This window comes from Sapajus apella, unplaced genomic scaffold, assembly GCF_009761245.1.
Source record: "Sapajus apella isolate SASKATOON/1434 unplaced genomic scaffold, GSC_monkey_1.0 scaffold35, whole genome shotgun sequence".
Taxonomy (NCBI): Eukaryota; Metazoa; Chordata; class Mammalia; order Primates; family Cebidae; genus Sapajus; species Sapajus apella.
This window is the reverse complement of record NW_022436975.1, coordinates 10,011,745-10,038,340: the sequence shown is the minus strand read 5'-3', so window position 1 is coordinate 10,038,340 and position 26,596 is coordinate 10,011,745. Positions and strand designations below refer to the sequence as shown.

The window sequence follows — 26,596 nt, the reverse complement described above, 5'->3', positions numbered from 1 at the left end:
AGCCATGACTATCATAAAGGAACCACTAAACATTCTGCCATGCATACTGGTTTTTAAACTGTGCTCTTCAATGTCCTAAGGTTCTTTGGAAATGTCTGAGAGACAATGCCTTCCTTCACCGACAATCAGAGGAGCTCAGGTTTTACATACCGGGCTTCCATAACTTGACAAGAGTTTGGCTGTTTAAAAACTATTGAAAATCACAAAGCTAAGCACACTGCTCCTGCTGCAAGAGCTTGGTATTACTGATGGCAGACATGCATACTTCAGTTATGATGTAAGATATCCATTATTCTATCTCATCAACAATCCTTTACAATTCTCTCCTTTGAAACCAGGTAATCTGAAAGAGGCATATAATACAGTGGTGAAAAGCACAAGCTCTGGAGTCAGAGTGCCTGGGTTTGAATCCCACATGCTAGCCATTTCTTAGCTCAATCATCCTGGGCAAATTACTGCATCTGCAAAATGAAGTAATAACTGTGTTTATATCAAAGGGCTGTTGTAAGTGAGATAATGCAGATGTAGGTCTTAGAGGGCCAAGAACATGGTAACTGCAATCTCAATATTAATATTATAGTATTATTAATATCAATATCATAGTGATATAACAACATAATACTATTAACAGATTTGTATATCTAATGGGCATAGTTCATATTTTGGTTTTTACTTCACAGGTCATTTTGCTTTTCTTATTCTCAAAGAAAAATTCATGTTCAACAAAGGTATTTTTTTCATTTTAGGATTTTTACCTTCCAAGTTTTTGCCCTTCTCCACTAAAAGCCTTGAACCTCAATCTAGGTTTTATGTATTCTTGATCTTGATGATCCTCCATATCCAAATTCACTTGGCCACCATGAACAAGGCGCTGAAGCTCCAGGGGAATCTCTCTTTTAAAAAGGGGGAAAAAAGGTTATCATTAAGTTTTTCAAAAATTAAATTACATTGTTGAGATTGCTGTAATTATTTCATAAGCTACATTGGAAAACAGAATTTTCTGCTTAAATTATAACACAAAAATTTCCATGATGATTGATTAGTCCCTGTAGATCTTTCTTAAAATTACTTCACATTACTCCTTGGTGGCTCTCAACACAGGGATGCTTTGGTTGTCAAAATTGGAGTGCTTCTGGCATTTAGAAAGTTAAATTTTAAGACAGCAATTTATCTGTAAATTAGCACTAAAAAATTCCTGTGAGGATAAAAGACAATGTGGATATGTATTAATAAACTCTTTGGAGAAAGTTCTGAAAATTGATATGGGTGTTTTGCTTGTTGGGTGTATTAGCCCATTTGTACTGCTAAAAAGAAATACCTGAGGCTGGGTAATTTATAAAGCAAAGAGTTTTACTTTGACTCATGGTTCTGCAGGCTGTACAAGCAACAGAGTACCAGAATCTGGCTTCTGGTGAGATCTCAGAAAACTTACAGTCACAGTGGAAGGCAAAAGGGGACCCAGCATATCACACAGCAAGAGCAGACACAAGACAGAGGAGGGAGGTTCCAGGCTCTTGAGTGAGCTACCAGGCTGAGAACTCACTCATTACGATGGGGATGGCAAGAGGCTATTCATAAGGGATCTACCTCCATGATCCAAATACCTCCTCCAGCCCCACCCCAAGAGCAGAGGTCACACTTCAACATGAGATTTGGAGGGAACAAAATATCCAAACCATATCATTTCCACCAGTGCCCCCTGGCCAAATCTCATGTCCTTGTCACACTGCAAAATACAATCATCCCTTCTCAATAGTCCCCCAAAGTCTTAACTCATTCTAGCATTAACTCAAAAATACAAAATCTCATCTGAGATTCAAGCCATGTTCTTTCTACCTATAATCCTGTAAGATAAAAAAAAAACTATTTACTTATAAGATAGAATGTTGGTACAGGCATTGGGTTAAACATTCCCATTCCGAAAGAGAGATCCTCCAAAAGAAAGAGGCAACAGGCCTCACACAAGTCTGAAACTCAGCAGGGCAGACATTAAACTTTACAGCTCCAAAATAATCCTTGACTCCATGTCCCACATACAGGACATATTGGTGCCAAACAAGGCTTTGGGCAGCTCTGGCCCTGTGACTGCTCTCATGGGTTGGAATTGGATACCTGTGGCTTTTCCAGGCTCAGGATATGAGTTGCTGGTGACTCTATCATTCTTGGATCTGGAGGGTGGCACCTTCTTCCAACAGTTCTACTAGGCAGTGTGCCAGTGGGGACTCTGTCTGGGGGCTCCAACCTCACATTTCCCTTTGGCATGGCCCTAGTAGGGTCTCTCTGAGGGCCCTCTGCTCCTGTGGCAGGCTTCTGCCTACGCACGCAGAATTTCTGATACATCCTCAGAAATCTAGGTGCAGCCTTCCATGCCTCCTTCACTCACACATTCTGTGTGCCTGTAGGCTTAACACCATGTGGAAGCCACCAAGGCTCACAATGCCTTGTGCCCTTGAGAACAAGCAGAGGCCCGTGCTATATCTGGGGCTCTTTGAGCTGTGGCTGGAGTTGCAGCAGCTGGGATGCTGGGAACGGCGTCCAGAGGCTGCACAGGGCAGCTGGGCCCTGAGTTTGACTTCCAAAACCACAATTTCCTCCTAGGACTCTGGGCCTGTGATGGCAGGGGGCTACCATAAAGGCCTCTGAAATGCCTTCAAGGCCTTTTTCCTGACATCTTGGTTAGTAGCACTAGGCTAGACTCTCTTCTTTTCATACAAATCTATCAAGTGGTTGCTCCACAGCCGGCTTGTATTCTGCTCTGAAAATACTTTTTCCTTCTCTACTACATGGCCAGGAAGAGAATTTTCCAAACTTCAACTGGCTCTGCTTTTCATTTAAATACGAGTTCCAACTTTAAGTCATTTATTTGCTCCTATGTCTGACCACAGGTTGTTAGACGCTGCCTTAACACCTCTTGAATGTTCTGCTGTTTAGAAATTTCTTCCACCAGGGCTGGGTATGGTAGCTCACTCCTATAATCCCAGCACTCTGGGAAGACGATGTGGGTGGATCACGAGGTCAGGAGTTCAAGATCAGCCTGGCTAAGATGGTGAAACCCTGTCTCTACTAAAAATATAACAAATAGCTGGGCATGGTGGTGGGCGCCTGTAATCCCAGCTCTCAGGAGGCTGATGCAGGAGAATCGCTTGAACATGAGAGGGGGAGGTTGCAATGAGCCGAGATAGTGCCACTGCACTGCAGCATGGGCAAAAGAGCCCAACTCCATTTCAAAAAAAAAAAAGAAAAGAAAAGAAAAAGAAATTTCTTCCAGATACCCTAGATCATCACTCTCTTAAGTTCAACCTTTCACAAAGCCTTAGAGTATAGAAACAATGCAGCCAAGTCCTTTGCCAGGGCATAACAAGGGTGGCCTTTACTCCAGTTCCCAATAACTTCCTCATTTCTATCTGAGAGTTCATCAGCCTGGCCTTCACTGTCCATATTTCTATCAGTACTTTGGTCACAACCACTTGAGAAGTCTCTAAGAAGTTTCAAACTTTCCTTTGTGTGTCTTCTTCAGGGAAATCCAAACTCTTCCAATCACTGCCTATTACCCAGTTCCAAAGACGCTTCCACAACTTCAGCCTTCTTTTAGGCGATGCCCACTCCTTGGTATCAATTTTCTGTATTAGTCTGTTTGTACTGCTATAAAGGAATACCTGAGGCTGGATAATTTATTAAGCAAAAAGATTTATTTCGGCTCATGGTTCTGCAGGAGGTACAAGTAGCATGGCACCAGATTCTGCTTCTAGTGAAGCCTCAGGGAACTTACAATCATGGTAGAAGGCAAAGAGGGACCTGGTGTGTCACACAACAAGAGTGGAAGCAAGAGATAAGGGGAGATGCCAGGCTCTTTTAAAGAGTCAGCTCTCGCTTGAACTGCCAGAACAAGAACTCATTCATTACCATGAGGATGGCACCAAGCCATTTGTGAGGGGTCCACCCCATGATCCAAACACCTCCCATATGCCCACCTCCACAGTGGAAGTCACATTTCAACATGACATTTGGGGAGGTCAACAACATCGAAACCATCTAAACATCATGGGGATTTGTGAGCACTGCTGTTATTCAGTGTCAAGGTGGGGGATATCAGACGCTCTGCATACTTCTTATAGCATTTGTTGCCTTTGTTTGGTATCCTGACAGTATCTGAATATAATTTAAATTCAAGATTCATGTTAATTAGTCTTCTAAAATACCTTTCCTTCACAGTTCCTCCACTACTTCTATTCCAATGAATTTAACCTCCACTCCATGTCAGCCACTCACCCTGGACATATTTCAACATTTGGAAAAGATCCACCTCCTATTCCTCTATGGAGTATAATCCTGTATATATAACTCTGGTTATAACAGTATGACTTGATCCTTTCCTACGACTTAATTCCCCAGTTTATGCTCGACTTTGGCTTCAACTGTATTTCTACTGAGAAATAAACCCACTTTCAGCTAGTTTAATTATAACACAGAAAAGCTTTTATTATTATATCAAAATCATTTGGTTCCTCATTCTTTAGCAAAAAGAACTGGTGAGTTACAATGTTCTCTGCAGAGCACTGAGTATCTGAGTTTATTTTCACAAATTATAACTTCAAACTAACCTTTTGAAATCTTCTGCCAGCAGTAATGCCACATTAAAAGATTTCTAATGTTAAGTTGCTGAATTTCAGGCATACATGAAATGAGAGTCACCCTGTCAACAGTAAGCAGGATAGTGGCTTAGTTGGTGGGCAGCTACATACTAATTAATTCATTGATTGTCACATTAAGATGTTTCTTCTTGGAACTGGGTCCATAGTTTCATCAGATTTTTAAATGGGCCAATGGAGAGAGAGATCCAAGATGGCAGTTTAGGAGCAGCTCAGGATTGCAGCTCCCACCGAAAGCGCAGAGGGTGAGTGGATGCTGCATTTCCAGACGGATTTTTATTGCCCACAGACCAGGAGATTCCCAGGCGGAGGAGCCCCACGGGTTGCCGGCGTGGCTCTTTTGACTGGCGCAGCTGTTCTCAGTACAAAATACACGGGACTAGGTGCCCTTTTGGCTGGTGACTGGAGCTCCGGGAAGGCAGAGACGCCCATTCAGCTGATTAAAAAGCGGACCAAAACAGGGAAACAGGCCAGGAGATTCCCGGGTAGAAAAGTGCCATGAATCTCAGCGCTGCTGTTTCAGCTGGCACAGTGGGTCACTGCATGGAAAATCACACAGATCCTGGGGCCTTGTCAACAGGCAACTGGAACACCTCGGAGAGAGTCGACCGTTCAACTAAAAAAAAAAAAAGGCTCCGAGCCAGGGAGCCAGGTGATCAGGCTCAGCTGGTCCCACTCCCACAAAAAAAACAGCAATTGGAAACGCTGTGGGTTGAAAGTTGCATAGCAAGCACAGCTGAACCCGGGAAGGTTCAGCTCTGTGGAGGAGGGGCGTCTGCCATTACCTGCTGGGCAGGGCAGCCCTGAAAAAAAGGCAGCAACACAGCGAAAACCTATAAATAAAGCCTTAACTTCCCGGGACAGAGCACCTGGGAAAAAAAAAAGGGGGGTTTATGAGTCCTGCTGCAGCAGACTTAAACGTACCTGCCCAGCAGCTCTGAATGTACAATGGAGCTCACAGCCCAGCCCCTGAGCTCCTATAGAGGACAGATTGTCTCCTCAAGGAGCTCCCTGATCCTCATATACCCAAATAGCTACCTCATAAACGAGAGCTCAGACTGACATTTGGCGGGTATCCTTCTGGGACAAAGACAGCAGAAGAAGAAACTGGTAGCAGCCCTTACTGTTCTGCAGCTGTTGTAGGTGATCCCCAGGCAAGCAGGGCCTGGAGTGGACCTCAGCAGTCCTACAGCAGAGGGACCAGGCTGTTAGAAGAAAAACTAAGAAACAGAACTAACTTCATCACCAACAAACTAGACGTCCACTCCGGAGACCCAATCTGAAAGTCAGTAACTACAAGGATGACAGGTGGATAAATCCACAAAGATGGGAAGAAACCAGCACAAAAAGGCTGAAAACACCAGAAACCAGAATGCCTCTCCTCCTACAGGGGATCACAATTCCTCACCAGCAAGGGAACAACACTGGATGGAGAATGAGTGTGACGAATTGACAGAATTAGGCTTTAGAAGGTAGATAATAAGAAACTTCTGTGAGCTAAAAGGACATGTTCTAACCCAATGCAAAGAAACTAAGAACGTTGAAAAAAGATTTGACGAAATGCTAATGAGAATAGACAACTTAGAGAGGAATATAAGTGAATTGATAGAGCTGAAAAACACAACACAAGAACTTCGCAAAGCATGCACAAGTTTCAACAGCCAAATTGACCAAGCAGAAGAAAGGATATCAGAGGCTGAAGATCAACTCAATGAAATAAAACAAGAAGGCAAGATTAGAGAAAAAAGGGTAAAAAGGAATGAACAATGTCTCCAAGAAATATGGGACTATGTGAAAACTAACCTACGTTTGATAGGCGTACCTGAATGTAACGAAGAGAATGAATCCAAGCTGGAAAACACTCTTCAGGATATTATACAGGAAAACTTCCCCAACCTAGCAAGGCAGGCCAATATTCAAGTTCAGGAAATACAGAGAACACCACAAAGATATTCCTCAAGAAGAGCAACCCCAAGGCACATAATCGTCAGATTCACCAGGGTTGAAATGAAGGAGAAAATGCTAAAAGCAGCCAGGGAGAAATGTCAGGTTACCTACAAAGGGAAGCCCATCAGACTCACAACAGATTGCTCAGCAGAAACCCTACAAGCCAGAAGACAGTGGGGGCCAATATTCAACATCCTTAAAGAAAAGAACTTTCAACCCAGAATTTCACATCCAGCCAAACTAAGCTTCATAAGTGAAGGAAAAATAAAATTCTTTGTGAACAAGCAAGTACTTAGCGATTTCATCACCACCAGGCCTGCTCTACAAGAGCTCCTGAAAGAAGCACTATACATAGAAAGGAACAACGAGTAACAGCCACTCTAAAAACATACCAAATGGTAAAGAGCATCAACATAATGAAGAATCTGCATCAACTAACGGGCAAAACAGCCAGCTAGCATTAAATGGCAGTATCAAATTCACACATATCAATATTAACCCTAAATGTAAATGGACTAAATGACCCAATCAAAAGACACAGACTGGATGTACTTGGTAAAAAAAACCAAAACCCACCGGTGTGTTGTATCCAGGAAATCCATCTCACATGCAAAGATACACAAAGGCTCAAAATAAAGGGATGAAGGAAGATTTACCAAGCAAACGGAGTGCAAAAAAAAAGCAGGAGTTGCAATTCTCGTCTCTGATAAATTAGACTTTAAAGCAACAAAGATCAAAAGAGACAAAGAGGGACATTACATAATGGTAAAAGGAACAATGCACCAAGAAGAGCTAATGATCCTAAATATAAACGCACCCAATACAGGAGCACCCAGATACATAAGGCAAGTTCTTAATGACTTACAAAGAGACTTGGATTCCCACACAATAATAGTGGGAGACTTTAACACCCCATTGTCAATATTAGACAGACCAACGAGACAGAAAATTAACAAGGATATCCAGGACTTGAACTCAGACCTGGAACAAGCAAACCTAATAGACATTTACAGAACTGTCCACCCCAAATCCACAGAATATACATTCTTCTCAGCACCACATCACACCTGCTCTAAAATTGACCACTGGAGTAATGCAGTTTTGGAATTCAGAATACTGAAAACTTTTATCATTTGTTAAATTTCCTTACATGTTTTGATAAAAATGAAAAGCTTCAGACAAATACTAATTGAAAAACTTATACTGAAAGGTATCAGCTTAACAAGTTTGATAAAAGAGCAATTCCTTTACAAGGAAGGTAAAGATACTCGAGCTCTGTCTCTAAATACATATATGCAGACACACACAGTTGACCTTTGAACAACATGGGTTTGAACTGCACAGGTCCACTTATATGTGGATTGTTTTCAACCAAACATGAGTTGAAAAATACAGTATTTGTGGATGCGAAATCCACATCTATGGAGGACTCATTTTTCATACATATGGGTTCTGCGGGACTGACTATGGAACTTGAGTACATATCAATTTTGGTACATGTGCAGGTGCTACAAACAATTCTCTTCAAGAAACGACTGTATATAAATAGCAATTTTAAGAAGGTTTTGTAACTTTTTTTCATGATTACAAGACAAATTTGTTTTACTATACATAATTTGGAAAATGTACCTACATTTATTGGGGAATTTAAAGTGTAAGTTTAGATTACAGACCACATTTAAGAATCTCCAAGGCTTTTTAATAGCTGTAGTATTAATCTTTGTAATTAAATGTGGTAAATCCGGTAAAATTTTTGCAAATTTACTTATAAATCATTATTATTGTATGTTTACTAATATTTCCCTGTACATATTCTTATTTGTAAACAAAAAAAAACTTCAGCTGCTCCCACCTGGATAAATTTCCCTCTCTGGATTCCCCTCCCACCATAATAGCGTGGGAGCTTCTCTCTCTCTTTCTCTCCCTCTCTCTCTCTCTGTTTCATAAAAAATAAATAAATAAATAAAATGGGCCAATGTCCAATGCCCCTGCCCCACAAAGAACCAGTGACTTGCAGGTAACAGTATATCCTTTATATACTTAAGAATATCTATACCCCAGCAACCACTTATTTAATATGTTCCGGGAACTACTTCTTAAAAACCCATAGTGCACTAATAATTAATAGTCATAAAAAAAAAAGTCCCACTCTAAGTAACAAGAAGAATACAAAAGATACATCTTACCCTCTCTTAACAGACTCCAGAAATTGAGCATTTGTTGGGTCATTGTAAGGTCTCAATTCTCCATCATCTAAACTGAAACCGTTGCTCCACAGTTTAAGCAAAATCTGAACCTTTTGAGCATAGAAAAAGAAAAAAATATATATATATATACATATATATATATGCATATACACACATACACATATATATAAGAATACATCTCCCCCAAACAATTTTAAGTTCTAAATGTGATATCTCAAAACATATTTACTTTTTAAAATAGATAGTTATTTCTATTATTCTTTATTCATAGTGAAAGACATTCATGAAATCACGTCTTTGCTTAGGTAGTTTGTATTCAGCTTAACAAACTGACAATGGTTGCAAATACAAAAGGTCCCATAGCTGAACCCTGGCCTTGAAGTACAATTATTCATGGCTGGTTCACTAGAAAATGAAAGTAATGAGAAGAGGTGCACCCATGACTCCCACCATTTTCCTTCATCTGCATCCATGCTCTTCTTTACTACAGAGCCAAGGGAAAAGACAGAATTTTCAGTAACCTTCCAAGAAACTATAAATTTTTAAAATAAAATTAAAACTCTAAAATTTCAAAAGGCAACAGAAACAAAGAATGACTTTAGGTGTTCTACATGTATACCTCACCTCAATTTAAATTATGAAAATATATCATTTTAATAACTATATATTTGTTCAATTTTTTAAAATTGATTTTTTTAAACAGCCAGGCTCTCATTATGTTGCCCAGGTTGGTCTTGAACTCCTGGGCTCAAGCAATCTGTCCACCTCAGACTCCCAAAGTGCTGATTATAGACCTAAGCCACTGCCCCTGGCCAGAGTTCATTTTTTTAAACACTTTTCTTTTTCTTTTTTTTTTTTAAAGAATTAGGGTCTGGCTATGTTTTCCAGGCTGGCCTTGAATTTCTGGGCTCAAGTGATCCTCCTACCTCAGCCATTGGAGTAGTTGGGACTCCAGGTGCAAGTCACTATGCCTGGCTGCAAATTCATTTTGACAATGAATCATACATTCTTTCAACAAATAGTTACATATCTCTAAGTGCAAGGCGTAAGTGCGATACAAAACATAAAAATTGAGACTGAAAACTCACACATCATTGGTCCTTTTAACCCATGTTTTAAAAAGTAACAAAAAGATTATCACTTTTTAACTTAAAAAGTTTTAGAAACTAGAAGCAAATATTTATATTTTTTCATTTTGATTATTGTACCTACATCTTGCAGCTGATTTTCTCCATAGATATATTCAGACCGCTTACAAAAGGAATTACCCAATCTGTATCCTCCACCTGTAAATGACTAAAATACATAGGAAATGAGTTAAAATTCACTAACGATTATTCAGCAAAAAGTTACTATGTGATATGTATTTTAAAACTAGATAAATTCTAATTAGCCAAAATGGTTCATATTGGAGAACCTTCAAGAATCAAAATTGCCATAAGACTTGACTAAAAGATAATTTCAAACCATTGATGAATAATGAAAATAAAACCCAAAATTTAAGTTCCATTACAGCAGTGGCTCTCAACAATGGATGTCGAAATTATCAGAGATTTTTTTAAAAAGACATGTTTCTAGGCATACCCCAAATCTATTGAACCATAATATCTGAAGCCATGAGGCAGTTTAGATAACCTCCCCAAATAATTTTGAGGGAGAAATTTCAGGTTGAGAAATGCTGCTTATAAGAATATATGAAATTATACTCCAAAAGACACTTAAGTGTTGATCTTCAGTATACCAATATTGGGTCAGTTGATAATAATTAAAAGATGTATAGAAGTTTTATAGAAATTTAGAAAGGTACAAAAGCAATTCAATGGAGAAAGGAGTGCCTTTCAAGAAGTGATGCTGGAGCAACTGGACATCCATAAGCAAAACAATAAACTCTGGTGTCGACCTCACACCTTATATAAAAAATTCAGATCGATCATAGCTTTAAATGTAAAGCTATAACATTTTTCTAGATAACAAGGAAGAAAATATTTGGGACTGACAGTTAAGTGAAAAGTTCTTAGACAATACAGCAAAAGCGTGATCCATAAAAGAAAAAAAAATTGAACTTTATCAAAGTTTTATCTTTTGCTTTACAAAAACCCTGTTAAGAGGATAAAACTCAAATGACATTCAGGGAGAAAATATCTGCAAACCATGTATCGGACAAAGGACCCATACCTATTAAAATATACAAATAATTCTCAGAACTCAACAGTAACAAAATAATTCAATTAGAAAATGGGCAAAAGTAATGAAGAGATATTTCATTGAAAAGAATTAATACAGATAATGGCAAAGCAGCACATGAAAAGATGTTCCTCACTAGCCATTAGGAAAATGCATATTAAGATCATTAGTCATTAGAGAAATAAAACCACATTGTATTATCACTACACACCTACCCAAAGGCTAAAATTAAAAATAGTAACAATACTATATGCTGAAAAGGATGCAGAGCAACTAGTTCTCTCATATATGTGGAAATATAAAATGGCAAAACCACTCTGGAAAATAGTTTGGCTGTTTATTAAACTAAACATACACTTAATGTATGACCCAGCAATTGTACTTCTGAGCATTTATCCCAGAGAAATAAAAACTTATATAAGTAAGAAAATCTGGACCCAATTGTTCATAGTAGCTTTATTTGTAATAGTCAAAAGCTGGATACTAAAATATTCCTCAATACATGAATGGTTAAACTGTGGTATATCTAAACCATAAAATGCTACTCAGGAATTAAAAAGGAACAAAGTTGTGATACAAGCAAAAGCTCTGATAGATCTCAAGGGCATTATGCAGAGTGAAAAAAGCTATTCCAAAAGGTCACATATGTTATGACTCCATTTGTTTAACATCAGAGTTTCACCATGTTGGCCAGGCTGGTCTTGAACTGTGATCTCTCTGCCTTGGCCTCCCAAAGTACTAGGATTACAGGCATGAGCCACCACCACCAGCCTGTGTAACATTCTTAATATGGTAAAATTACAGAGATGAAAAACCAATTGACTGGTATTGGCTAGAGGTTAGGGATGGTAGGAGAGAGGGGGTGGGTGTGAGTATAAATGGGTAGGCTATGAAGAAGAGCTTCAGTTGGGTGATCACACATGTGATAAAAAGATATAGACACAGAGAAATGCCAAATTCCTGGCTTTGATATTCTACCGTAATCATGTAAAATGTAACCATTAGGGAAAACTAGGTGAAAGGTACATGAAACTTCCCTGTATTCTTTATGCAAAAGCTTATGACTCTACTAATCATTTTGAAATTAAAAGGTAACTTAAAAAGTTGTTCAGAAATGTAAAAAATTATCTCAACTTTCAATCAATAGAAAGATTATAATTTTATAGAAATGAAACAAATATTTAAAACAGAAATTACAATTAGAAAAACATGTTTGCAAATAATATAAAAATGAAAGAGGAGGTAAATAAGTGTATTTAGTTTAAAACTGTGCACTGACCTTAGATTTATCATCACCTGAAGCTCTTGTGGCTTCATTCAGAGGGACAGCCCCATGTTCCCTTGCCTCTTTGAAAAGTTCATTCACAATTTTCCCAGTTGAAGGTCGAACTATATGTAATCCACTGTATTCATGTTCACTTGAGTAAAACCTTTAAACATTTTAGTTCATGAATAAAAACTCAGAACAGCAGACATAAACTAAATAAAAAGCTAGAGTCTTATGAAAATAAAAGTTTATACAAAATATTTTATTTAAAAAGAGGCATTCTTTTGACTTCTCTGAAAATATTTAATTTTTAAAGTGGGATTAAGGAAAAGAATAAACAAGAAATAAATCATATGCTTTCTGAGTTTGCAGACATTGACTGTAAGGGCAAAGCCTCCAGCACGACAACTGGCTTGCTTGCTGATCCCTCAGTCTTCTGTAACTGCTTATTACATACATCTCATTCACTAATTCAGCACTTCTGATGTCATAGGGAAAGCAGTATCGACAATCAGAAGATAGTCAGAAGATAGTCCCTTCTCCCTAACAAGGCAACACTCAGTAGAGACCTAGTTACTGACGAGATCTCTAGATTTAGACAGTATAAACAGCTAATTCCAAACTAAAGGATTATCTATAGAGGATTTACTCTTCAGAGATTTTTGGATTTAAAAGAGATCTACTCCCTTATAATCCCCTGTGTTTGTTAAAAGTACATAATTTAGGCAGTGATTCTTGGTGACCAATTTCTACTTTGATTCCAACTTTAAAAATGGTCCTAGGAAACATAAAAATTACCTTTACATAAGATTAATAACCTACTTTTATCTTTCAAGATTTTTTCAATCAAGGATATCAGAAACTATATAACCAATGAAGCATCAACATGGAGACTTCCAGGGTAAGATGACAATCAAACCTCATTTGTTAAAATACTTATAACTCTCCAATCCAGTTCCAAATTCACACTGAACTGACACACAGAACGAAACAATGGGGGGAAATTATATCTGCTCTGGAGACTAGGAATGGAAGTCACCTTCAAGGCGGCTTTCTCCTAAATTAGAATATGCAAAACTGAGTGAGCTAGAGGAAAAAGCAGACCAGTTCTCACTTTGGAGTAAAGGAAAGAAAAGATCCATCTTGATGGAGAACAAGGAGACACCAGGAGAATCCTACTAACGGGTGAAGGCGAAGGCGGGGCTTCATCTTGCCAGTGCTCTGGAGAAGTACACTGGGCCCAACTTTATCTAGAGCAGGAGCCTACAGAAGCCTTCCTCCCAAGCTTACACTCAAGGGCCCAGGGTAGCAAGCAAGGTTGAACACTGCCCTAGCTCTCTTAAGACAAGCCTTAGCGTTAGAAGATTATTTTAGGTAGCTACAACAAACACAGAAAAGCAACGCAAAGCTTCCTGCTGCAGCTGTGTGCTGCTGTAACACCCCTTCCCTCCCTGTCCCACATCTCTAATCTGGCAAAGTAAATAATCATTCCTTTTTATCTCAGTCTTAGTGAGAAAGACCTTACTGCAAAAATCAGTCACAGCAAATGATTTCCTACCTTGTTTATGATTTCTATTTGTTGAAATCTTTGCCTACTCTAAGGTCATGAAAGTATTCTATTTTCTTCCAGAAACTTTATTGTTTTAATTTCTCTATTTAGATCCACAACCCATATGGAACTGATGTTTGTAGGTGGTATAAGGCAGAAGGTCAGTAACTTATTTTTTCTCCATGTAAATGTCCATTTGTTCCAGTATCATAGAATGAAATTCTCTCCCTCACTGCTCTGCAGTGTCATAAATCAAGTTGCTTTTATGTGTGACTATGATTCTGAGTTCTCTCTTTTAGTACATAGTCTACCGTCAGTTCTTACTCTCTTAACTATTGCAGCTTTATAATCGGTCTTTGCATTCAGCAGTGGAAGATCTCAAATTTAATTCATGAATGTTCAGGCAACAATATTTATTGACTCCTGAAGTAATTCTCTATACTCATGCAAACTAACTCATTAAATATAAATGAAAAGGAATAAAAGATGTTTAGTACAGAATTGGTACTTAGCTGGGCCTTAAAAGGATTTAAGACATTAGGACTTAGATAAGCACAGAGGACAAGGAACAAAATTCTACGAATGAAGAGGCACACAGGAGGAAAAAAAATCAAAATGACCAGAGAAATCAGAAAAGGAACCAGAGTCTTATAGTTTTCTTTGTATGCAATTATGTCACTGCACATAATAAGCTTTATTTATATATTTTTTCCAATTTGTATACGTTTTTCTTATCTCATTGTGCTGACTAAAACCTCCAGTACAAGTTGAATGAAATTGGTGATAGGGGTTGTTACCCATTGATAGTTCCCAATTTCAGAAGAGTTGGGCGGTTTCAATCTTTTCACCTCCTAATGATGATTACCCAAACCTTAAACATATTATCTGTGACCAGTGCCCATATTTCCCATGCATTTACTCCCTGCAGTAAGATTTTTGCTCCCATTTTGCTACTGAATCTTCGTTATTTAAAGATTCTGAGTTATCTTCTCATTGCCAAACACAACAGACTTCCGTCAGTTGTTACCCACTTTCTGAAACATTTGATCCTTTTGAGCCTATCCTTCTCCCTTTTCTTGTTTCATAATCGAACTCTCCTGGACTTTCGTTATACCAAAATTGCTTGTTTCTTTGCCCAATGGGATCCAACATCTCCTTCTCTACATTAATGAGTTTTCTTTCTCCTTCTCTTACATAAATCCGCCTATATCCTTGACTTCCACTCCCCTCTATTTAAGCTCATTTGATCATCAAAGTATTTATCCATTGTCAAAGATAACCTCTTCTATACAGATGAACCTCAAATATATGCTTTTACCATTAACTTACAGTCCAGTGTTGAATTTAAAACCACCTGCTAGATAGTTTTACTTGAATCAAGTTCATCTCCAAAACTGAAGCTATTTGTACACATAAGCCCTCCCATTAACAATCACTTTCTCCTGTATCCCAGATTAAAAACATTTAAGTCTTCTCTCTTTCCCACTGGCTTACTCCCTATATCCTATGTCACTACATTTCTATAGTAAACACCTTAAAAGTGTCCTTTATTAATTTCACCCTTTTCTCTCCATTCCATTGCCACCACCTAAATCCAAAATTTATTTTATTTATATATTTTTCGAGACAACAAATGGCTCTATTGCCCAGGCCGGAGTGCAGTGGCATGATCTCAGCTCACTACAATGTCCCCTGCCAGGCTCGAGCTATCCAGCCACCTCAGCCTCCCAAGTAGCTGGGACTACAGGCATGCACCACCATGCATGGCTGCTTTTTGTATTTTTTGTAGAGATGTGGTTTAAGCCCTGTTGCCCAGGTTGGTCTTAAACTCACGAGCTCAAGCAATCTGCATCACCTCGGCCTCCCTAACTGCTGGGATGACAGGCGTGAGCCACCATCCTTGGCCTTGAATTCAAAACTTTATTACCTCATTCCTCAGTTTATCTCAATTGTTTCTGTCTTGATTTCTTTCCCTACTTATCCTATTCTCCCCATCATCATTAATTTTATATAGTATTGCCTGTCCTGTTTTCCTAAATGAATAGAACAGTAATAGCTAACATTTATCAAAAGATGACTATGTGTTTAGTTAGTCCTAACAATGTTATTACTACTATTTTACAGGTAAGAAAACTAAGAATGAAGGAGTTTAAATAACTCACCAATTGCCAAAACCTTATTAGAGGATAGAGAAAAAAAATTACAACTGAGATGTGTCTAACTCCAGAGTCAAAGCTTTTAACACTATATTATAGTTTTGTCATTAAATTTTTAACAAAAAAAAAAAAAACTAGCTTTCCACCACCTTCTACACAGGTACAACTCATTTTCGTGGGCTTCAAGGTTGTATCTAGAACTGGCTACATAATTTGTGGGACCCAGTGCAAAGTGAAAATGGGAGTCCTCTTGTTCAAAATCTATTAAGAATTTCAAAACAGTAACAGCAAAGCATTAGTCCAAGCACAGGGCCCTTCTAGGCATGGGGCCTTGAGCAACAGCACAGGTCACATGCCTATGAAAGCCTTCCTGGCTGCACTCCCATCTATCCAATCTTATTTGCTACTAAGCTACTAAAGTTCTGCTGGTTCCTTTTCTGAGGCCTCTGGTCATTTTGATTATTTTCTCCTCTGTGATTCTTTGTTCCTTGAATAGTGTCCTTTGTTGTTTGTGCTTATCTAACTCCTAATATCCCAAATCCTTTTAGGGCCCAGCTAAGTACCAACTCTGTGCTAGGCATCTTATCTGCTTTATCTCATTTAATTCTCAGAAGCAATACTACTATATAATGGCTTGCAGAGGACATATCTAAGTTCCCTTTATGATATGTAACTTTTCACAGATGAGTATGTCAAAACAGGTGTCGGACTATATCCTGAGGGTCTTTCTGTAGGCTACATAACTCCTCTTGTAAATTAAAAACACAGACCATCTTATGTCCAGAGTTTCAGATAATAAAAATATCTTGGCTTAAAATGACAATGAAACAATAACTGTTTTGATTTCTAATACTGCCCAAGGAGGTGGACCATGAAAATAAGCACTGTTTTCTGTACCAAACAGATTAGCAGAAATACAGTGATACTGTGAAAATGTTGATACTAAATATGAAATCAAAAGAAGTGTATGCTTAATATTGGAAAATATCATACTTAGAAAAAAAGATTGCCAATAGTTTGCTATAAATTGTATTATAAACAGAATAAACACAGTCTATATCCCAGCCAATATATTTTGAGGAAGCTCAGCTCTTGAAATGTTAATAATGCTAAAGATCAAATGTTAGGCACAAAATCCTTAGAAACTGACTTACTGAATTATACCTATTAATGGAAACATTGTTTCAGACAACATAAAAGAAAACCTTTCACTGAAATATCTTAGTAATTATATTTGAATAGCAAGGAAAATATTAATACAGTAATCTTATGATAAGAGCTCAAATATTAAGTCATTCAACGTATGTTCAAACTGGAGAAACAGTGACCAAATAGTGAGTAAAATGTAAGTACACAGATAACATATGAAGTACTTTCAAAGCTTGGGAGAATATATAAATTAAAGAAGCAGCTAAAAATACAGTATTTTATATGTATAAAGATAAGAATTAAATGAAAGAATAGGATGTTTAAACAGTGTCAAGATACCAACCTGCTGATTACAAAGCACAAACAGTGTCTATCTTACAATGGAGTGGTGTGGTGGTCAGTGCCTTAACCAAGTGAACATAACACCAATGGTGGAAATTACTGCAATTATGACTCCTGTTATAACGTAATAAACAGCAGACAGTATCACTTATTTCGCATTTTTGACAAAAAATTTAATAAAAATCTAATCACGAGGAAACAATGATCTAGAATTTTAGACATTTTATACGACATCTGGCCTAGACTCTCTAAAAAAGTCAATGCAGTAAATCTTAGATTACGTAGCTGAGCTAAAAATAAAAAGATCGGGAGAATGCTCTGTATTCAAAAATTCAAAACAGGAATAATTAAATGCAATGTCCTTGGTTGAATCCTAAATCCAAAGATAAGGCTATAAGAGATATCTGACTACAGACTATATATTAAATGACATCATAGAATTATTATTATTATTATTTTTGAGACAGTGTCCTCCTCTGTCATTCAGGCTGGAGTGCAGTGGTGCCATCTCGGCTCTCTGCAGCCTCTGCCTCCCAAGTTCAGGCGATTCTTGTGCCTCAGCCTTCAGAGTAGCTGGAATTACAGGCCTGTGCCACCACACCTGGCTAATTTCTATATTTTTAGTACAGACAAGGTTTTGCTGTATTGGCCAGGCTGGTCTTGAACTCCTGACCTCAAGTGATCCGCATGCCTTGGCCTCCCAAAGTGCTGGGATTACAGGTGTGAGCCACTCCTCCCGGCCTGAATTACTATTAATTTTGTAAGATGTGCTATGTTATCAAGGTTATAAAAGTGTGTGCTTCTTCTTGGGAGATGCATGCTGAAGTAATCAGAGGTGAAGTATCATACTGGCTACAATTTCCTTTCAAATAGTTGAGTAAAAAAGAGAGAATCCGTGTGTGTATAAGCGCAATGCAACGTTTTCACAACTTGGTGAATACAGGTGGAATAAACAGTATTTACTAGTCTTGACTTTTGATGGATTGAAAATTTATAAAGTAGACTTTCTGAGACTAAGATATAATGGGAAAACTGATGTTTCTTCCTCAGGGATATTTATAATGCTAAAAAGATGTTAATGAAAATACTCCTGGCAACAAGAAAACTCACAGCAATAAAATACACGTGGTTCTCATCTCTTAAATCTTCATAGTTGGTTGTTTTTATAGTTCAGGGATTTTAATAACAGCAAATAATATTTAGGAGGTCACACATTAGAGGAATCATCACCTAAAGGAGGAAGAGACAGACTTCAGAAATCACAGATTCCTAAATGTAAGACAAAAAACCCACAGAGGCTCCATGGAGAGGCTTCAAGAAGCACACAAACCCTTAAAAACGAATGACAAACTTGCACATGAAAGTTGTTTTGAGAGGAGAATTCTGTAGCTTTCATCAGACCCTTAATGAGTCCCATGACTCAAAAAATATAAAAAAACCATTGTGCCCAAGAAAAACAGTATTCAGGATATAATTTTACATATCTACCAAAATATTAGGTATTTTAAGGTAATTTTTCTGTAAGTTTCTTTTAGCTTTCTGACTGTAAGTTTTTAAACTAGCACCTAAATGATATTAATCATTTCTATTTTTTTAACTGAATCTGCCTCAATCTTGGAAGGAAATAATAATTTTAAAAAATTGTTGAAGAAACCTTGAAGAAGGCCATTTAAAATAATTTGTATGTAGTACATTTTTAGAAAAAGTTATAATTTCTTTTTACAACAAAACAAAATAAAACTTACCGTTGAGGTGGTGTTCGTGGGCTCTTGAAGACTGCAGCTTTAGGTCTATCAGACTTGGAAGATTTGCACTTCACTTCATCTTCATACAATTCTGCCAAGGCCAGCTACATGATAATAGGCTTGTTATAAAGGATAACACTAGCAATAACCTCTTCCATACAACTAGGAGTTACATACAGAACATTAACTTAAAATTGAGTGGTAAAGACTTTTCATGAAAGAAGCTGATGCTTCAAAAGATGATTCCTTTCTGAAATAAACTCACTGAATCTCATTTTATAGAAATAATCAAAATGTCACATCTAAGAGAGTAACTCTAAGTTGTAATAATTATTTGATTATTTTCAATTAACTATTCAACAGTATCAAAAATCTGTTTTAGGTAACAAACCATTTTCAAATTTAAACCTAAAATTCTTGTGCAATTTTTAAAGAATTCCTGAAGATGTTTCACACTAATGTCAGCTTCTTTCATCAGATCTCATAAAATAGTTTCATTTAGCTATTCAAGTTTTCAAACTCCAAGCACATAAAACAATTTCGGAAGTATTCTATTTAAAAATCTACCAGACATAAAATTTCATGGTGCTTAGGAAAATGAGTTTCTGAAGAATACAATACCATAAATTATATATGGTTTATATACCATTTAGAAAGTAATATTACCAAATTATACATCACAGATATTTGCTGGATAGTTTATTTCAAAATGAAATATATATTTGTTCTCAAAATGGAATTTTAAAAAGGAATCCAATATTTCAGTATTGTATAGGTTATTTTTTTCTGACTTTTGACATCTTTGGATAACAACTCAGCAACTTTCCTTAATGCTCCTGCAGCTATTCAATTGTAACTGGCATGACCATAATCTCTGGGTTTTTTTTTTTTTCCCAAAACAACAACAATGAATAAAACCAAAACAAAACAGATTAAAATGCTTCTTTTAGACAAACAAATGATATGAAAACTACCTATAAGAAGAACAGGGCATTGGGGCAAAGTTAATTCTTTGACAATTCTATTAGTCAACTTTTAAAATACACACAAAGAAAACAAAATGAAAGACTATTCTATTCTAATTTTTTTTACTCCCACCCTCCCACATTCAATAACTTTCATATTTGTACCATGGCAACTTTGCTAGAAATCTAAATTATAAAAGTGGTAATCTAAAAGGACTGAATTGAAATCCTAATTTAGGCACTTACTGTGTGATCTTGGGCAAATATTTTTCTGAGCCTTAGTTACCACATCTTCAAATGCCTATTAAAAAATTACCTTAGAGAGTCATTTAAAAGATTAAAGAATGTATGGAAAGCACAAAGCATGTGCTCTATTACTAGAAGATATTATTTTTAAATGTTTAGCAATGATTGTAACAGTATTTCATTTTCCTCAAGATTTTTTTTCCCTAGAGTGTTAAATCTACTAATGGTCCTTTACTACTCTAGCCCCTTCAAAAACAAAACAAAAAAACCCAAAACAAATGACAGAGGAGAGACAAACAGACATGCACATACATATTCTAACGACAAGGTTCTAAAGTTTTCAAAAATTATACCTCCCTGAAATTTCTTTAAAGCAGTATTATTTTATAGATTTCCTTCTGAGCTGATTATGTCAGCTTTATGAATTACTTTTATGATATTCCTATTCTCCTCAATGAAAATGTCGTCTGTATCTCAAAGGCCCATTTCAGCACTCCTTCACAAAACCTTTTCTAATTTTCTTAATACCTTTTTTTTCTAAATACTCATAGCATGTGATACCTCCAATAACATTCATATTAAGCACTATGTTGTCATTACTTGTGTACTTTTGCTGTTTTATTTCCCCAACTAAATTTTAAGTTTCTCAAATTGTTTCTAATATTGTACCTAAGAGGCAAGAAATTCATGCTGAATTATATAAAGAATATAAAATGAATCAGAAATAGATATAGACAGATGGATTTTAAACTGGGGTTATATTTGCTTTAACAAGATTTGAATAAATGCTTCCAATCAAATAACAATTTTCTTTGGTAACATAAATAAAAAGGCAAAAATGTCTCTGACTCCGTGGAATGTGGAACATATATTAACAAAAGAGGAATATGAGGAAAATGATTAAGAGTCTACCTGGCTGAAAGATCCTAGTTATTAATGGTACATCACTAAAAACTTAGAAGAAAATGAGCAGTATTTAGAGGGAGTTGATGCCATGTGGCATCATATGGCATAAGTTCATTATTAAATATTACAAAGAAATTTAATTTATATTATTTAACATAGCAGATGGTATCACATCAAGAGGAAATGATAATTTAAATTGATAAATATTAATTGAAGTACTGGTCAAAACTAACACAACAAAATCTCAAAACGTAATTAAGAAAATGTTTCAATAATACGCAGAGGATAAAGTATCTAAGTAAAGTATTGATAATCTTTCCTCTGGAATTTGAAATGTGAAGAACTTGCAACCTGAAAGCAAAGTAATTGCGTGAGAAAATCAAGTATATAGCAAAGATTAAAAGTACTGGAATTCTAGCCTAAGAGTAAGCAATTCTAGAAGCAGTAATAAATGTTTATTATACAGACACCCGGGAACTTGTAAGAAATGCATATACGTAAACCCCACTCTAGAACCAATGAATCACACTTTGGGGTATGTTCCAGCAATCTTTGACAAGACTTCCAGGTCATAGATGCACACTAGAGAATCAATGATACAGAATAAAGATATTCAGTAGGATTAGGGTACTTGTGGCAACACAGTATCAGACATTTTAATTCTTCTCATTTATAGTACCCACTATTGAGTCCATCCTAACAAATCCAATCATAACCCTGATAAGTACGGAAGTTAACCCTGTTCCCACTCCCCGACTCCAACCTACATAGCAACACAGAACATGTGGAGGAAAACTGGGACATAGTATACGACTAAATACCTTAATGAACATGTGTGTGGATGGGCTGAGGGACACCAGAAGGGAAAGCAATTCAGAAATACTACTGAATACTGATGAGGTTTAGGGCTTAGTTTTGTCACTAACAATCCCACTCCTAACTTACCCTCTGACCATTTCCTTATTTGTGGGGGATGAAGGGAGCTATGAAAATCTATTGTGTGATATGCAAAAAAGATTTCTGAGTCTGCAGTTTGTAAGTTGGGGGCTCCCATGGCTGGGAGGCCTTTTGGGAAACAACTATGCAGCTGTCCTCTGGTGGCACCTGGAGCATTCCCTCCTGATTTAGATGCTGACAAACCCTACACTGCATGGCAGCTAAGATATACTTACTTAGGGGTACTTATACTTGTTCCAATCAGTGATACGTTACCCCTTTACTCGCTCGGAAAGACTCTTAGATCAAGCTGTTTGGGAAGTAAGAAATATCTACTGAAAGCTGCACGAACTGGGTTAACTCTTAAGCATATCTAGATTAAATGATAACAATATAATCTATAAATAATCAATATCCAAGATACCATTTGGGAAGAACATTAGTTAACTCTTTTAAACTTTGATACATACTTTATTTCTTGATATGTCATCCCTTTGGCTGTTTTCAAGTTTCTTTGCAAGTTCTTCACATTCATATTAAGTTCTAAAGAAAAGATTATCAATACTTAGATACTGTACTTGATATACCAAATCACATTAATAAAGAAACCAGTTTTCTTCCTACTGCCCTACCTACCAGAAATAGACAGATGAAAAAAAATTCCCATATTCTAACTTAGGGTGGAAATGAAAGCATTCTCACAATCAGCAACATCTACCAGAGTATCTCCAAACATTAATCATACTTTGAGCCACCGGATTAAGTCTGCAAACAATTTGCCAAGAATCAGGTGGCCATTGCCAAGCTGTTCTCACTTTTCACATAAAAAGCAGAAATGGATTTAAGTTACGGAAAGGACATTAAGCTACATACTATATTAACTTTAATGACATTAAAATGGACTATCCAGTGAAAGTTATAGCATCTTTCTCATTGAGGAAAAAGGAACCAAATATTTGCTCAGTAACAACTGAGCCAGAATAATGTAAGAATTTTGCATAGGCCCTTTACAACATTTAATCCTTACACTACCACCAGCACCCTGACCCTCCACAGTTTACAAATGAAGACAGTGAGGCTCAGAGAAGTTAAGGCATTTCTCCTAAGTTCATAAAACTACTAAGTAGCAGGACTAAGGCAAATCAAAACTGGTGTGACTACTAACTCCGTGCTGTTTCAGTGATGTGGGTTTAAATAGGAAAGATGAGGTACACAACAGCGTCCTATCCCTTGATTATGTTTATTGCTGCTGAGTCAACTATGGCGCTGGGACTATTCTACACTGAGTTCACCTCCTAATCTTACACTCATCTTTCCAGTCTCCAAATTCTTCACTTTGTGCACTGCTTATTTTGGCACCCCATCATACTTCATGGGGTGCCAAAATGTTATGCTAAATGTATTCACATCCCATTTCTCCGAAGAAATCTGTAGGCTTCCAAAAGGTAGAAATGTCTTTTACACTTACATACGCATCAATAGAGTTTAGCACGGACTAAGGATTGATGTCCTACTTATTTCCACATTCCCCAAAGCTTAGTATGTCACCATGGATGGTGGTTTGTTCGCGTTAGAATGAAGTGTGGTTTTAAAGTAATACAGTAGAACTGCTCTACCAAGATTCTCCTTAGTATCTCTCTACTGATATTTACTTGTTAAATAATAGTCTTATAGTGAGACACAAAAAAAGCCTAAAATGAGAAAAATGGCGTCAGTATCTGATAAAACGGGATTTGGTGCACTAATATTTAGCTAACTAATATCAGTGTCCTATACAACATTACGAAGTTTTATTTCCCTGTTTCTTGTGTGCAGTGTTTTAAAGACCATGACTTAGACAACTAGGCTGTATGAACATAGTGTGCATTGCTTTCCTTTGCCTCTTTAAAAGAAAAGGCTACATGATAAAATGGAACCATTTTTATATGTAAGTAATCAAGTCAGAAATAGCATCCAAGACAAAAAAAAAAAGAACAAATCACGCATCACTACTGTTTGGGTGACTGCCTAGTCCCCTGCGGCCACAGTAACCTTTCTTCTGGAGTAAGCTCCAAGAAGGAAGCATCAACCCGTGAAGCAACCAACTGACCCCACAAAATGTCATTCTAAACGAGTAGCTGTTTTTACATCGTACGTGGGGTAGAAGGGAGACAAGGCACCAGTGCTGGAGGGTCGGGCACTAGTGTACACGACCACCACCGTGCTAAGCGCCGACCTGGGGAGACCGGGCGCCGAAGTCACGATTCCAACCCAAGACAGGGTCCGGGAAAGGCTCCGCAGAGGATAGAGTCGGCCTCCGACTCGCACCAGCCCGCGCCGTCACCGGCCCGCGCCCACCGCCGCGCTCAGTCCCCCGGCTACTCGCCTCACCTGCAAATCCCGCGCGCTTGGAGGCCGCGGCCCGGAAGACCTCCGCTCCTGCTCGCCGGGCTCAGGGCCGCCGCCCTCCGCCATCTTCCGCCGGCTAGCGGCGCCCACTGCGGACGCAGCTCCTGCGACTTCCGGGGCCGGTAGCCTGGCAACCGCTGGAGGGGCGGAGCCTCGCAAAGCGCGGGCGCGCCCCCGTTTTCCGAAGCTGTGCCTCCATTTCCGGTGCTGGACCACCTGTCAGGTTTCCCTTTCTTCCTTAAAGGAAGTTGGCTCTGGGAATTTCTCCGCTGGGAAACTTCTGTAAGTTTCGTGTTGCTATTGCTGCACGCCTCAAGGCGCTGTAGGCCGCACTAGAGGGCAGTCTAGACTTGTACATTCATTTAGCTCAACAATGAAAACATCCTCTGGATTTTTCATCTGATGAAAAATTGCAACCCTCACTTCTGGTTTTGGTCAGATTCTCTCATCTTTCCTATCAAGGATTGATAGTACATCGCCTCCACAGTGTGAATTGGTATTGAGGGTGAAAAACACCGTAAAAAGTGCCTGGAATAATTTACTGAAAGCAGAACTCGGCCGGGCGTGGTCGCCTATAATTCCAGCAGTTTGGGAGGCCGAGGCGGGCGGATTACTTAAGGTCAGGAGTTCGAGACCAGCCTGAACAATGTGGCGAAAACCCCGTCTCTACTAAAATTACAAAAATTAGCCGGGCGCGGTGGTGGGCGCCTGTAGTCCCAGGAACTCGGGAGGCTGAGACAGGAGCATTGCATGAACCCAGGAATCGGAGGTTGCTGTGAGCCGCGGTGGCATCATTGCACTTCAGCCTGCGTGCCTGAGAGAGACTCAGTCTCAAAAAAAAAAAAAAAAAAAAAAAAAGCCACCTGATAAACAGCAGGTGCAAGAAGAGCACTCTAACCTTCTTTTCTTCCTGAAAGCAGGAAAATAAACTACCATGTGATAGATGCCGTCCCTATATCAAGAGGAAAGATACTCATCACCAAAGAAGGGAAGTTGAGGCTGAGAGAAATCTGTACAGACATTGTTAAAGTAACCCGTATCTTCCTAGATACTCTTCCATAATTGCCTTTCTTTGTTCAACTTAGTATAGGCCTAGACACTTATTTGGGTCTGTATTTTCTTGTGAGGACACCCACTTACATGTAAAGTTTTATTAAATAAAATCTGTTTTTTAATATAAATTTTTTTTTTTTTTGAGACAGAGTCTCGCTCTGTTGCCAGGTGCCAGGCTGGAGTGTAGTGGTGTGATCTCGGCTCACTGCAACCTCCGCCTCCCAGGTTCAAGCAATTCTCCTGCCTCAGCCTCCTGAGTAGCTGATACTACAGGCATGTGCCACCACGCCCAGCTAATTTTTGTTATTTTTAATAGAGACGGGCTTTCACCATGTTGGCCAGGATGGTCTTGATCTCTTGACTTCGTGATCCGCTCTTCCAGGCCTCCCAAAGTGCTGGGATTACAGGCGTGAGCCACCGTGCCGGGCCTAATACAAATTTTGTATGTAAAGTTTTATTAAATAAAATTTGTGTGGTTTTTTTCCTGTTAATCTGTTTTGTGTCCGTTTAATTCTTTGGACCCAGCTGGAGACTCTGAGAGAGTAAAGGAGAAATTTTTCTCCCCCCAACTGTGCATTCCCTGTGTAATTTCATTTATCCCTCTGCTGGGTAGTTATGATTACCTTGTTATACCTGAGGCAACCAGATGATAAAGTCTAACTTCATCCTGTAGTAAAGTGTTAGATACTAAACTGCACTTGTTTTCCTGATACTCTTTTTAACACAGGATTCTGCCCTAGAAATCTCTGGATCTTTAACAAGAAATGCCTCATAAAGCCAAAGACATTTTAGCTAAGTCTTGAAGGAAAGTACTTCTAGTGGAAGTATTGGACCAGAAAGAATCTTGGTAAAGGCAAGGATATGTACAAAGACACCGAGATTTGAAATACTACATTCGTGTCAGCAA

At 38.0% G+C, this 26,596-nt stretch overlaps 1 protein-coding gene across 2 annotated transcripts in view; it reads right to left on the bottom strand.

The window, feature by feature from the left end:
• The window catches only part of UBXN2B (UBX domain protein 2B), a 35,760-nt gene extending 10,943 nt beyond the window's left edge, over positions 1 to 24,817 (bottom strand). The window contains exons 1-7 of one of the 2 annotated variants that reach the window (XR_004274427.1): positions 24,619 to 24,756; positions 19,196 to 19,299; positions 12,267 to 12,417; positions 10,016 to 10,099; positions 8,783 to 8,892; positions 4,602 to 4,693; positions 756 to 893 (exon numbers count right to left, since the gene is read on the bottom strand). Coding sequence is in view for 1 of the 2 variants with exons in the window: in XM_032296149.1 (XP_032152040.1) it covers positions 756 to 893; positions 8,783 to 8,892; positions 10,016 to 10,099; positions 12,267 to 12,417; positions 19,196 to 19,299; positions 24,619 to 24,702 (671 nt within the window). In the remaining variant the exon portion in view is untranslated. Of the gene's footprint in view, positions 1 to 755; positions 894 to 4,601; positions 4,694 to 8,782; positions 8,893 to 10,015; positions 10,100 to 12,266; positions 12,418 to 19,195; positions 19,300 to 24,618 lie in introns of both variants that reach the window. The other variant, XM_032296149.1, reaches the window with a different exon arrangement.
• Positions 24,818 to 26,596: the final 1,779 nt, after the last annotated feature.